The sequence below is a fragment of the Halichoerus grypus genome, chromosome 8 (assembly GCF_964656455.1).
Source record: "Halichoerus grypus chromosome 8, mHalGry1.hap1.1, whole genome shotgun sequence".
Taxonomy (NCBI): Eukaryota; Metazoa; Chordata; class Mammalia; order Carnivora; family Phocidae; genus Halichoerus; species Halichoerus grypus.
This window is the reverse complement of record NC_135719.1, coordinates 50,752,982-50,765,687: the sequence shown is the minus strand read 5'-3', so window position 1 is coordinate 50,765,687 and position 12,706 is coordinate 50,752,982. Positions and strand designations below refer to the sequence as shown.

At 47.6% G+C, this 12,706-nt stretch overlaps 2 protein-coding genes across 7 annotated transcripts in view; one reads left to right on the top strand and one right to left on the bottom strand.

Annotated features, from left to right (window-relative positions):
* The window catches only part of APH1B (aph-1B gamma-secretase subunit), a 162,964-nt gene that overhangs the window by 44,765 nt on the left and 105,493 nt on the right, over nucleotides 1–12,706 (top strand). The gene's annotated exons all lie outside the window — the stretch shown is intronic.
* The window catches only part of CA12 (carbonic anhydrase 12), a 54,554-nt gene continuing 47,204 nt past the window's right edge, over nucleotides 5,357–12,706 (bottom strand). For 2 of the 3 annotated variants that reach the window (XM_036081147.2, XM_036081146.2), the window contains 2 exons: nucleotides 8,709–8,796; nucleotides 5,357–7,940 (listed from right to left, as the gene is read on the bottom strand). In XM_036081147.2, coding sequence (XP_035937040.1) covers nucleotides 7,771–7,940; nucleotides 8,709–8,796 — 258 coding nt within the window. In that variant the 3' untranslated portion in view covers nucleotides 5,357–7,770. Of the gene's footprint in view, nucleotides 7,941–8,708; nucleotides 8,797–9,656; nucleotides 9,690–12,706 lie in introns of all 3 variants that reach the window. The other variant, XM_036081145.2, reaches the window with a different exon arrangement.

Here is a 12,706-nt window from a genome sequence, read left to right as displayed (position 1 = left end):
TACCTTCCTTTCCCAGACAGTCTCAAGCACATCCCTGAGATCTCTATTATACCTCCACATACTTGCTCTTGTTTTCAGTTCCAACCTGAAGGAAAGCATCCTATTCCTCCTTCAAGGTCCTGTTCAAACGTTACCCTTTGTGAAATTGTTCCTGATTAGACTCAAAGCAAGTGGCTTTGTCCACTGTTACCCCTTAGCATATATGTTTTTAAATCAAGGAATAATTTACATACAATAAAATGGACAGATTTAAAGTATACAATTGGATGAGTTTTGACAAATGGATACACATGTGTAACCACCACCCCTATCAAGATCTCCAGCGGGGTCCCTTGCACTCCTTTCTAGTCAATCCACCCCGCCTTCCACAGAGGCAACCATTGGTTCCAACTTCTATCACCATAGATTAATTTCACTTGTTTTGAACTTTATATAAATGGAATAACACTACATGTACTCTTTTGTGGCTTACTTCTTTCATCCAACATAATTTTCTGAGATTCACCCATGTTTTTTGTTTATCAATAATTTACAACTTTTTGCTGAATAGTATTCCATCTTTTGGATATACAGTTTGCTTAGCCGTTCTTCTGTTGATGGGCACACAGTATTCTTTACACGCTGCTCTTCTATATACTATGGTTAGTGGTTTCTGCTTGCTTCCCCAAATGAGATTATGATTTAACTCATTTCTGGCACTGACTGCCCTGAGTTAGAACAGACCCTGCAGGTTAAGGGCTAAATCCCACAAGACTGCCCCCACTTCAGATGCCAGTTGCAGGTCCCAGGCTGTCACCTGTATTTCTGACCAACCGGCTATAAATTGTGGGTTCTGATGACTCCCTCCTCATGTCTGATAATTTGCTAGAACAGCTTACAAAACTCAGGGAAACATTTACTTATATTTACTGGTTTATTATAAAGGATATTATAAAGAATACAGATGAACAGCCAGATAAAGAGATATATATGTCAAGGTATGGGAAAGGGGTACAGAGCTCTCATCCCCTCTTTTGGGTGCACCACCCTCCCAGTACCTCCATGTATTGGAAGCTCTCCGAACCCCATTGTTTAGGGTTTCTCTGGAGGTCCTGTTATGTAGGCATGATTGATTAAATCATTGGCTATTGGCGATTGAATTCAATTCCCAGTCTTCTCCTGGAGGTCAGGGGGTAGGGCTGAAAGTTCCAGCCCTCTAATCACATGGCTGGTTCCTCTGGCAACCATCCCCCTATCCTCCAAGCATCACCTCTTTAGCATAAACTTAGGTACACCTTAAAGGGGCTTATTATGAATAATATTTGGGAGCTCTGTGCCAGGAACGGGGGACAAATACCACATACATATTTCTTACTACATCACAGTATCACAGGAGATTAATTCTGATTTCACCCAGGGAAAGTGAGAAGCTCCTAACCATGCTTGTTCTCCATGGGAAGATTGTACCTCATTTAGGAAAACTTTTCAAATGGTTATTTGTTGGGTGGTTGGGAAGGAAAGAAGCCAAGATGCATGAGGTCTGTTGTTGGATGTCTAGGTAGCTTGGGGAACTAGTTTCAGCAGATGAACTCACTGGTTATGTTTGTTACCTGCCTCACCACAAGAGTCTTTGATTCTTGCAGAGAAGCCAGTAGACTCTGTCATCACTGACACAGAGTTCCTATAGAGGTCTAAATCTGTCCTTGAACCCATAGCCCTGTGTTTGTTGTCTTCATTGCACGCAATTAAAAGTTAATATTTGAAACTAGTGAACTCAAGCAGAAATAATGACTTTCACTTACAGTATCAAGAGGTCATAGCTGACCATGTGAATAGACCTCACACTCCTTCCTGGGCTCCCACCCACAGGGTGGGTCCCAGGGAAGGTGCCAGTTCTAGCCAGGCTTCTTCCAGATGGATCAGGAGATAAGCTCTCAATGGAAATGCCAGGACGGGGCAGGGCGTCATTTGGCTGGGTGTTGGGGGTTTTCTTTTTCTTCCTTTTTTTACAGTTTTATGGAGGGATAATTGGTGTAAGATAAATGACACGTATTTAAAGTGTAAAATTTGAACTGTCTTGACCTGTGGGGGGAACCATCACCACAATCAGGATAATGAACATATCCATCACCTCACCAATTGCTCGTGCCCCCTTGGTAATCCCTTCATCCCCCACCTTCCCCCACCACTTCATCCCTAGGCGACCACCAATCTGCTTTCTATCACTGTAGTGTATTTTGCACTTTTTAGAATTTTATACAAATGGAATTATAGAGTGTGTGCATGTGTGTATTTATTCCTTCTCTCCAGTTCAGCCTTAGGAATAGAGAAAGTTCAATGAATGTATCCTTGGGACATATTTGGTTTGTTGAGGGTGAGGTGAGGGTAACATCCCAGGAGCGGAGCTTACTCCTTTGTCTACTTGGAGTTGGTAATCTTTGGTCAGACTTTTCCTGAACAGAGGCCAGGATTTAATATTACTAAGCAGGTTGGAGGCAGGAGGTTGTTGTTGACTTTCCAGAAATCATTGTCACAGATGCCTTTAGTCTTTAGCCTTTGGGGCTTCGTGAGGTTGCGGCATGATTGAGATAAGCATGGAAAATTCTGTTCCCAGATGTTTCCATGTCACTGGAGCTGCGAAGGGCAGACCCCATCCTGTCACTGAGGATCAGAGAGCTGCAGGAGCTGTGGGACCTTCACTTAGCCCAGAGCCAGAGCCCTTGTTTGGTTTCCCACTTATAAAGGCTCTGTTTCCTCTTGCCCTGGGTTGTGGGATAATTGAGTGAAGGTGCAGTCTAGAATATACAAGTGGGAGGCTTACTGAATCCCTGATTGACCTGCAGTCATAACGATATGCTGGGCTGGTCTAATAGTTTTTTTTATGGTGAATAATTCTATATCACAAAGCACTTTGGCCCTTATCCCTGCCCAGTCATTCTAAAATGACAGGGCACAGGTAGAGCATGGGGCCCCTCCTCTCCAGCACTGTCTGGGCCTCACACCTTCTCCCCACCCTGTCATAGTTGAGTCTGAGCCAGAGGACCATAGAGGGTCATGCACCCCTGCCGGGCTGTGCACAGTGTGGACGCAGATGGCAACTCCCAGTTTCCCAGCAGGCAGCTGCAGAAGTCTCCTTTCCTCTTGCCTCATAACTTTCCCCACCCTTGACGGAAGGCAACTTGCAACTCCTTCCAAATTGAGGGACTGAGCTCAGCTGACATTTCAAGAGACTCAGGTTTCAGGCATTTGCTCCCTTCAGGCTGGCCAGCTCCAGAAGGGTGGAGACAAAGCGGGAATGTACAGACCCTGAGGAGATCAGGAGGGGGCTGTTAGGGGGACAGTTAGCACCTGGCACTTGGCCAGGGTCCTGCAGCGAGGTCCCCCAACAAGTTAACCAGGCACCATCATGCCTGTTGCTCAGGCTCCTGCAAAGGCACCAGAATGCTCTAGGTCAAGTCACTGCTGAGCACCTGGAGCCCAGGGCCTGGCCAAGGGACATAGCCAGGGCAGGGAGGGCTGGAGAACCCCCATGGAGCTACAAGAAGAGGTATAAGGAGAAGGGGAGCTGTGCCTAAGGTCTGCTGGTCTGTTCACCTTGGCCTGATTTTCTGTCTGCCCTCTTTTCTTCCATCCTCCATATTCAGCTGCCTGAATTCCCCCATCCTCTATCTCTCATCTCCCATCCCTCAGCCCCCAAAGCTTTCTTCTCAGGTGCATTTTGCATGGAAGCTCTGTAGGTTTAACCCTCCCAAAGGGTATGTCAAAGGAGAAGGTTAGCGGTCCATATCTGCACAGTGGCTGTGCTGGCCGCTGGCCACGTGTGGCCATGAGCACTTAGGATGTGTCTGATGAAAGTGAGAAAAAGCTTGATTTATTTTACTTCAATCAATTTCAATTTAAAAGCTGATAATTGGTTCAGGTTTTGGAAAACTTTTAAGCGTGTTTGGAGCAACTCGGGCATGTGAATCTGCTTTTTCCACTGTAATTTTGTGAAACCTAAACACAGATCAAATATTTTCAATGAAAATTTAGCATCTGAATTGAGCTGTGCTGTTAATTTAAAATACACACTAGTTTTCAGAGACTTACTGCAGAGAAAAGAATGAAACTATCTCCTATCAAAATATTGATTACATGTTGAAGTTATAGTATTTTGGATCTACTGGGCTTTATAATATATTACTAAAATTGATGTCGCTATTTTTTTTTCCTTTTTGGGGTGTGTGGCTACCATAACTTTAAATTTTCACCTGTCTCGCGTTGTATCGTCTTATATTCTATCCGCCTATGTGCTCTAGATTGTCCATATCGCTGGATTTACATGAGGAGGTAATGGCCAGCCTGAGGGAAGACGAGTTTCCCCTGCCAATCCATGGCTCTTGCCACCACATGCCCCTGATCATCAACCCCAAAGAATCTTGAGTTCAGGGAATGGGGAGCAAGGGTATGGAAGGCGGGGCGGGGGGGAGATGATTTCTGTTGCTCACTCCAACCTCGCCCCCTGCCGCCCCAGCCCCAGGGGGGTGGGAGCAGGTGCAAAGGAATGAGAGTTGCACAGGCACTGTGGGGCTGCCTTGCTCCACCTGTCCTTACCTCTGAAGGATGCTAAAGGGGGCGAACGGAAAAATACCTGTGTTCTGACTGAAGACACCATCAGAACCTGGACGGTTTATAATGTTGCTATTCTAAAGCTGGGCCCACTGCTTTATCACCTACTAGAGCAAAATTACCCTTGGACAGTTCATCTGTTTCCATCCTTGGGCAACTGCAGTGAAAATTGGAAGCTTTTCTAAATAAACAAACCGTGATGGTGCCTGTTTGTAACCTCTACAGGATTGCCTCTTCCACCGAACCAGAATGTGAAATCTGGATTTAGATAAAAAATTGTATGGAAGATGATAGCATGTTTTGGAAAAAAAAAAAAAAAATCCAAAATAGGTAACAGGCAACCAAGAGAGGCTTCCAACCTACTAAGTGCAATACCCAGTGAAGTAGAGAGACGTAAGGCCCAGTCTTTATATTCATGTCCTCTTAGTTAGGAATGCCTCCCTCTCTCCATCCTTCTATTCAAATTTGACTTCTTCTTTGAGGCCCAGCTCAGATACCCGCTTCTCTCTGAGCCTTTCCCTGATTATTCCAGACTTCCCAGCTCTGTTCGCTAAGCAGCTATGTGATTCCAGGGCTGCACACACTATGGGCCTCCATCCTCAGTAAAATGATTAAGTACATCAGTGTATTTTCCTTTGGAGCCAGGTCCTAAGACATTATAGACAAGTGACATTACTTGTTCTGATCAGTTACCTGTCACCATAGACCGGGGACTACAGAGTGCTTTGCCAACAGTAATGCTTTAACCTCACCTCCAAAAAAATCAGTCTGATGTGAAAAACATTTTATTTATGATTTCTCATATTTATAGTTTATGTCTTCATTACAATCATTTCTTACAATAAATACAGAAGTGCTAAACAGACCATCATCATAGTGGCCTATGGTCCATCCGAGGCACAGGGACAGAGGGTGCTGCAGGCCCTGGTGCTTCCCAGTGGTGCTCAGGAGGCCTTCAGAGAGTTTAGTGAAGGGGAGAAGAATTTAAGGTCTGAACTTGAAATGGGATTAATAGTCAGTGCAGCAAAATCCTAGAATGTCTATTAAGGAAACAGGTATAAGTTTTTACTGTTTTTACCAGATGATCCTAAAGAAACAGAACAAAGAGACTCAAACTCTCCCATTAGTCAGAAACAAAGAAGCCAGGGCCTTCCCTGTCCTTTTCCCACATGGGCCTTGTCTTTGTGATCTCTACCTATAGTGCACCCAGCCCAGCACCTGGGCCTTCAAGGGGGTGCGAGTGAGGCAGAGGAACTTCACACGCCACAGTGCTGGTTTCCTTCAGTGGCGACTGGTGTTGGTGGAATGAGTGAGAACCTGAGGAAAGCCTTCCCAGTTTCCAAGCTTGGTCCCCAGGAGCCCCATAATGATTAGCAAGGAAGTTGACAGTGTTGATTCTTGGAGTCTTCTGCCTGCCTCCCTAGCTTTGCTTTATCTCAGCCACAGGGCAGGAGAAAATGCCACTGTTTTCATGGCCTAGTCGATCTCCCTTTTTATGAACAGCCGTTGTGCCAGATACAATGGTCTCTTTGTTCTCTTGCAAAATTTGTCCATAAAAGGTAGAGAGAGAGTCCCAGGACTCTGGAGTGATTTATGTTGCTTTCTGATTGGCAACTTTGGGCCAAGGCCAAGGAAGCATCACCTAATTCACAATGCTATGTCATGAGGGTTGTCCCTGCCGTCATTCGATCAGCATCAGGCATGCTAATGGCAAGGTGAGGATGCCGCCTCAGGCTCCGAGTCTGTCAGAGATCCTGTGCACACACACGTCCGAGTGTTCATTAGGTCTTCTGCACCTCTGTTTAGCAAACTAGCTACAAAGACATGGGGCTTGCCACCACTACAAAAAGTCATGATGGTAGAGAAGGGAGAAGACTGTTCTCAGAGTGAGAGGGAGGAGTAGAAGGAAAAAGATGTTATAAAGAAACCTGTGCTTTGATAGGACATTCCATGTTGTCGAAATGAGACCAGGAATCGAAAGTTCTCTGTGAACTGCAAGGTGCCGGCCATGAGAGGTTGGTGGTGGAGGCTCCTTCCCAGTCATGGAACTAACTGGTCTCCAAGGGACTCTTACATCTATGAAAGAGTTAAGTCTTCTCAGAAACTATGGCTTGGGTAGAAGATCATGAAGCATCTTTGTAACATTCTGTTATTATTGGTCCCTAAATACCATGATGCCCCCACCCTGCACAGATAACTTCCTGCTTTCATAGCTTGAAAATAGATTTTAACCAAGCCATGACTCAACATCCTCAAAGTCAGGGAAGTAGGTACATCCCAATTCTAGATTGGCAGTAGGGACACCACAGAAGTGGCCAAAATGAAATCTGGGCAAGAGACAAAGCTCTTCAGTCATTTTGCTTCTGCCTATTTCCTCTAGATTCAAAAGCAGTTTGGGTCATTTCAGAACTCGTGTCTACTCTAGGAGAGAGAAAGTAACAACACTTTTCAAGGAATAGCCTAATTATTTATAAAGTCTGTGAAGTACAAAGCATAACTGTGCTGCTGACAGGAGGTTGGGCTTGGGCTTAATATTCTGTCCTTCTCACACTTAGACTTGACGACTTCTGACTCCAGTTCTGACTCCAAAGTGAGTTCCTCCAGACCTTATGTGTCTTCTCATTCTGTCTCTCTCGGGCCCATTCAGTGCATTTGATCCAAAGGACAGGACTTTGGAAATGCCGCTGCTGTGTTTCAAAGAATATCTTTTGTTTTCTTTTTGTCTCTGACACCTGGACCCTTCCTATATCATTCTTCCTCCCAGGTGTAAGGTCAGACCAAAAGTTTTGTCATAGCAGAAGGAAATCAGAGGAAGACAACAATCCCTTCCCTGAGGAAAGAAACCGAGTTTCAAAAGCAAAATCTAAGCGGAGAGTGCACATTCTGGTCTGAAAGCTTGGACAAGAAGCAGAATTGCCAGGATCCTTGAAACCACACTCAAGTGAATCCCTGGATGAAAGTGTTTTCTGACCAATCACAGTCCCCAGTGGGTGACTTGGTTTGTGGCCCCAGAATCCAGACAACCTCATGGTCTCACACAGCTGAAGCAGACAGCTCAGAGTTCCTGCCTCTTTGGCGAGCTCTTGCCATCCACAGATCGTACGGGCAGTGGCCGTGGCATCAGGATGGCAGGGCACCCACCTAAAGGCCCCCCGTGGGTCTGGGGCATTTGTGGGTTGAGCTTCAGAGAACCCTCAGGTATTTCAAATGTCTAGGGAGCCACAGTGTGTAGTGCCCAAAGCAAAGTCCTTCCTTGGATGTGCCTGGGAGTTCTGGGGCCTCAGGCATGGGCCTCAGTCTCCTTCTTGATGGCCGGTTTGTAAATGACTCCTTTGTTGTCACCTTTTTTGCTACTGGAACAAGAAGAACACACAAGTCTCAGTTAAAGAGAAGAGACAAGCAGAGAACAGCCTGACTCAGCTACGGAATGAGACGAATTTTAGGGGTCAGATTCCTCTTGTGGGGACCTTTCCCCTGTTCTGATGGTCTTGGGAGGAATGCCCCCAAAATAAAGCATTAGCCAAAAAGGAACCTGGTCATTTTCCAGTTGTTCTCTTATAACAGCTGACAATACTAGACCAGCATTTTGAAGAAGGTCTCATTACCACCCCAACTTTAAACCTTTGATTCCATAACAGGATTCCTGGAAATTTTTTTTTATACATTCTAGAAAAATAAATTGGTTTTAGAAAAACCAAACATGACAATAAAAACATGAGCAAAGGGCATTAATAGCTAATGGAAGTGATACATCAAATTTCCCTTTATTTTTCTTTTTGGATTCAGAGACAAAAAAACAGATGTAAAGATGTTAGAAAGAAGACAGCCTTGCTGCTTATGTTTAGGCAAATGGGACCTCCCCATCCCCAAATCAAGAAACTTGTCTTAAGGTGTTAGCCATGGCAGCAGGCTGGTGGACACACCTCCACCTCTGAGCATAATGATGCAGTGTCTCATGCAAAGGAGGCTGGGGGCCATGGTGTTTGGGAAACAGCACTCCTAGGATAAGTGTTGGTATAGGTGCAGGGGGCTCTTCATTCTGCAGACTGCCTTCCCAAACAGATCAATCCTCATGGACAAATAAGCTACCCGAATGCCATTTTGAACCAAAACCAGCTCACCTCTTCTTTCTTCTGAAGAGCCAAATGGACACTGCCAGGACAACACAGATGCCAAGAACGCCAGCCAGGACCACTGAAAGGATAATGCCTGGGGAAGAGGCAGTGAACATGCATTACACTCCCCCTTCCCTTGCGTCCGTCTCATCCCACGGCACTTGGATGTGAAGTCAAGTGACAGCTGTGTAATCTGCCACAGAAGGATGTAATTTCCCCATTTCTGTTCTCGGGTTCTGGTCTTCGGCTTAGCAGAACTGGCTGGAGTACTTAGAGCCATTTTCAAACTGTAGTCATTCTCCAGCAAGGGTTCGCAAACTTGCACCAGGATCATCTGAAGAGCTGGTTTAAAATGTAGACTTTTTTGAGCCCGAGCATCACAGATTCATTCAGTCTAGAGCGGGGCCCAGGAATCTGCATTTTAACCAAACAGCTCTAGCTGATGCTGATGTACATGGTTCATGAACCATACTTGGAGAAACCCTGGGCTACAGAATAAGAACTTACTCTGTCTTGGCTTGCTGGAGTTAAGGCCCACTGGGAAGCCTCTATCGGCTTTGCTCCCAAGCTCCATTGCACAGTCCTAAGTAGTCCAAAACAACGAGGGGCCCACTGCCGAGATCACCTAGCCAGTCACCCAACCTCCACACTGGGCTTGGGCCTGTTCTTAGGCAACAGCCTCCCAGCATGGCCAACAGAGGTCTTGGTTAGGCTCGCTGAATGTACACATGCTGCGGAGTGATTAGGTCTTTCGTTATGGAAGCATTTGATTGGCAGTTCATCTCTGAATCATAGTGATTTGAAGGTAGGACCCACAGCAAGGAGAGGGCCAGCAGCCAGAGTGACAGCACAGAGAAGCAGGGAGGATGGGCTTGGAAGTATCACAGGCCCAGAGCATACCAAGAATCATAGCAATCACCCAGCTGCAGCATGCAAGGCCGGCAGGCCACATACCCAGACTCAGTCCTGCGTACGTAAGGTCTTGCACTTCAAAGGGGAGAGGAAAAGATTGAAAATTAATCAAGTCAAACCATGGTGGATTTTCCCAGTGTGTTGAGCGAGCCCCACCTTTTGTCTGGTTGGAAATACAGGGCTTATGCAGATTTTCTGGGTGCCCCATGGTATAGAGGGAATTGTGCACCTTGGGAATTCACACTGTGATCTCCCTCTCCAGTTCTCCTTTATCACAGCAGTCTCTTTGCTAGGGCCAGACTTCAGTTTTTAGTACAACATGGCTAAAGTGGAAGATGAGGAAGGTTAAGGATCAGAGTCTACTTGGGCAGGCTGTTATATGCTTTTCGGATCCCTACCCCTCTTCATCGGTAAGGAATCAGCCAGGTTCTGGCTGGCTGGGGCTGGCAGGACTTAGTTGGAGCCTGTCGCTAGACTTCTGCCCTATCCCCATCCGGTCTTGTTGTCGTGATTTGGTTCTGTTTTTGCTTTGGCCCCACTGGGCAAACTGGAGAAACCCCTCCTCCATAGCCCCCTCCCTTCTCTGCTGTGTAGAACCCTGAGATTGTGGCTTCTCTCAGAGCATTATTATTGGGATGAGTTAGGAGTCCTCAGTGGGGCTGAAATAGTGCCCAGCTATCTGAGGTAAAATCCCATAGTCAGCCTTCTAGGCACCTCCCTGGTGGGTCATGGGTGAGCCCATCTTCTTGAGTAACACAGAGGAACCCAGTCATGAAGCCCCCCTGGCTTACCCCAGCATGCTTCTTCCAGGTTCTTAAAACTACTCCCCACTCTCCCAGTCAGGTCCTCCATCTAAAGAAAGGCTCTGTTACAGATCCCCTCTTGTCTGGTGGTTTTCTGACCTCAGTAGAAACTTCTAACGTATGTGCATATGTAGTATGGGTGCTGATTCCAGGTCATCCTGGAAGCCAGAGCTGTGCAGATAGTGGCCACCCAGCCGGATCCTCCGGAGAGCCTGTGCCCACAGAGCCCGCTGTGATGACTCAGACCCTGGGAGAGCCCTGACCGGTTGTGAGACGCCAGCAGACAGCCAGGGACTCACACCTGGGGGCACGTAACACCCTGGAGAACCAGACCAGAGACTGCAGGATGAGGTTTTGCTCACCCCCTTTTTCTGCTGTGTGGCCAGTTGATCCCCCTGGAGCCCTCAGCCCTGTGTCCTTTCCCTACTATCCTCTTCCACAATCTCATATGGCACGTGCAGCCTCCCTCATCCGAGGCTGGCCCCTAGGAGTCTCTGGTCTGGTTTCCGCAGGTGGCCCCAGGCTGTTGTAAGGATAAGCAGAGCAGCTGTGGAGAGGAGCTATCCACAAAGTACAGGGTGGCCTGTTCTCTTGGCTCTTGCTGGCCACCATCAGCAGCCCCTGGCCTCCCAAGTGGCAGAGTGGCTCCCATGGCCTGATTCCCTGCCCCAGGTCTCTTCTTGTAACCTGAACACAAGGACAAGCATGCGGCTTAGGGAGACACTCGGGATAGGAGTCTCCCCGGGGGAGAGCATCCGGTGTTTGTATAGCATATGCTGTGTTCTCTGCATAGCCCATGGCCTCGCACACTGTATTGTGGTATTTGGGTTTGTTTTTTTTTAAGGTACCCAGACGCAACCAAGGCTTCTAAGATCATAAAAACAACAACCAAAACCCCGCAACTAGTTGTGGTTTCTTTTCCAAGCCTTTTGATGGAATACACTTTTGTTCTTTGTTCCTAAAGCTCCAGATGCTGGTGGTACCAGCTAGTTTTTGCCACATAAGACCACTGGTAAGCCTAACCCTTGGCTTAGCCATCCAAACTGGACAGTTTCTAAGTCGTCGCTTTCACAGTCACCTCAAACACCTGGAGAGCCACCCAGGCCCCCAGACAGCTGAGCAGCCCCACTTCAGGCTGGAGGAAGCGCCCCCAGGGAGCTCAGGGAGCAGAGCCAAGTCTCCAGAAGCAAGGCCCCCAGGGATGGGACTTTTCCCAAGAGCCCATGGCCCAGGTTGGTGGCTCATCTGGAGGGAAATCTGGCTGCCCTTGGCTGAATTAGGCCCTATAAACAACAGCCTAATTTAATCCAGGGCTCTAAGCAGGGTTCCCGGCTCCTAGATGACTACTTGTGAGGGCCTAAGTTGCCTCTCTGTGGAAATAATGAAATGCACAAGCAGCCACAAAGACAAGGAAAGCCCCAGAGCTTGGGACAGTTGCTTTTCAGCCAAGACTTTGATACAGCAAAGACAAAGCAGCTTGATTGAGCCAGTGAAGAGCATGAGCCGCTATGGAAGACGAGTGGCAATGAGGGTGTCCCCTCATCAGAATTCTGCCCCTAAAGAAGCCCAGGGCAGGACAATATCGGGATGCCGCCCCTTGCGAGCTGAGACGGCACCAGCCATCAAGGAAGCAGGACTTCTCTGCAGACAGCGATGCAGTCCCCAGGGCTTGGGTCCCATTCTGCTAACTGACAGGAGAGGGAAAGGCAGGGAGACTTCGGGGGGCACAGGAATAGGCGCTGGGGCAGCTGAAGCAGTAGCACCCAGAGAGAGGAGCCGAAGCCTTCATCAGAGCAGAGCCTCTGGGGTGTTGTAGAGAAGAGGCAACACGGATGATGGAGGGCGGGACACAGCCAGGCACGTTCATTTGCAGATTAAACAAAGAAATGGTTTGTTACTAATCGGCAAATAAGACAGGCAGTTCCCACTGAAGAACCCTGAGACAGGAGCGACAGAGAGAGGCTGACTGACAGCGATGGCCCACAAGAGCCAAGTATGAAAACACAGTGAAGGGGCTTGTGAGCTGGTTGGTAAGAGGGTGCATGCCCCACCGACGTGGGAGAGCTACGTGCTCTCCATAAAGTGTTCCAGTACGGGCCAGGGCGAGCAAAGACAGGGCAGTCTGACACAGAGAGGGAAATCCCACAGATACGGAAGAACCTAACAGATCCCCGGAGAAGACAGGCAAGCCGCTTGCCACAGGGGCCTTGCTACCTGTTCTCGCTAGCTCAGGAGCTGCATCTTCACTGCTGTCCTGCTGGACCCAGGGATGCCCGTTAACTGCTTCTC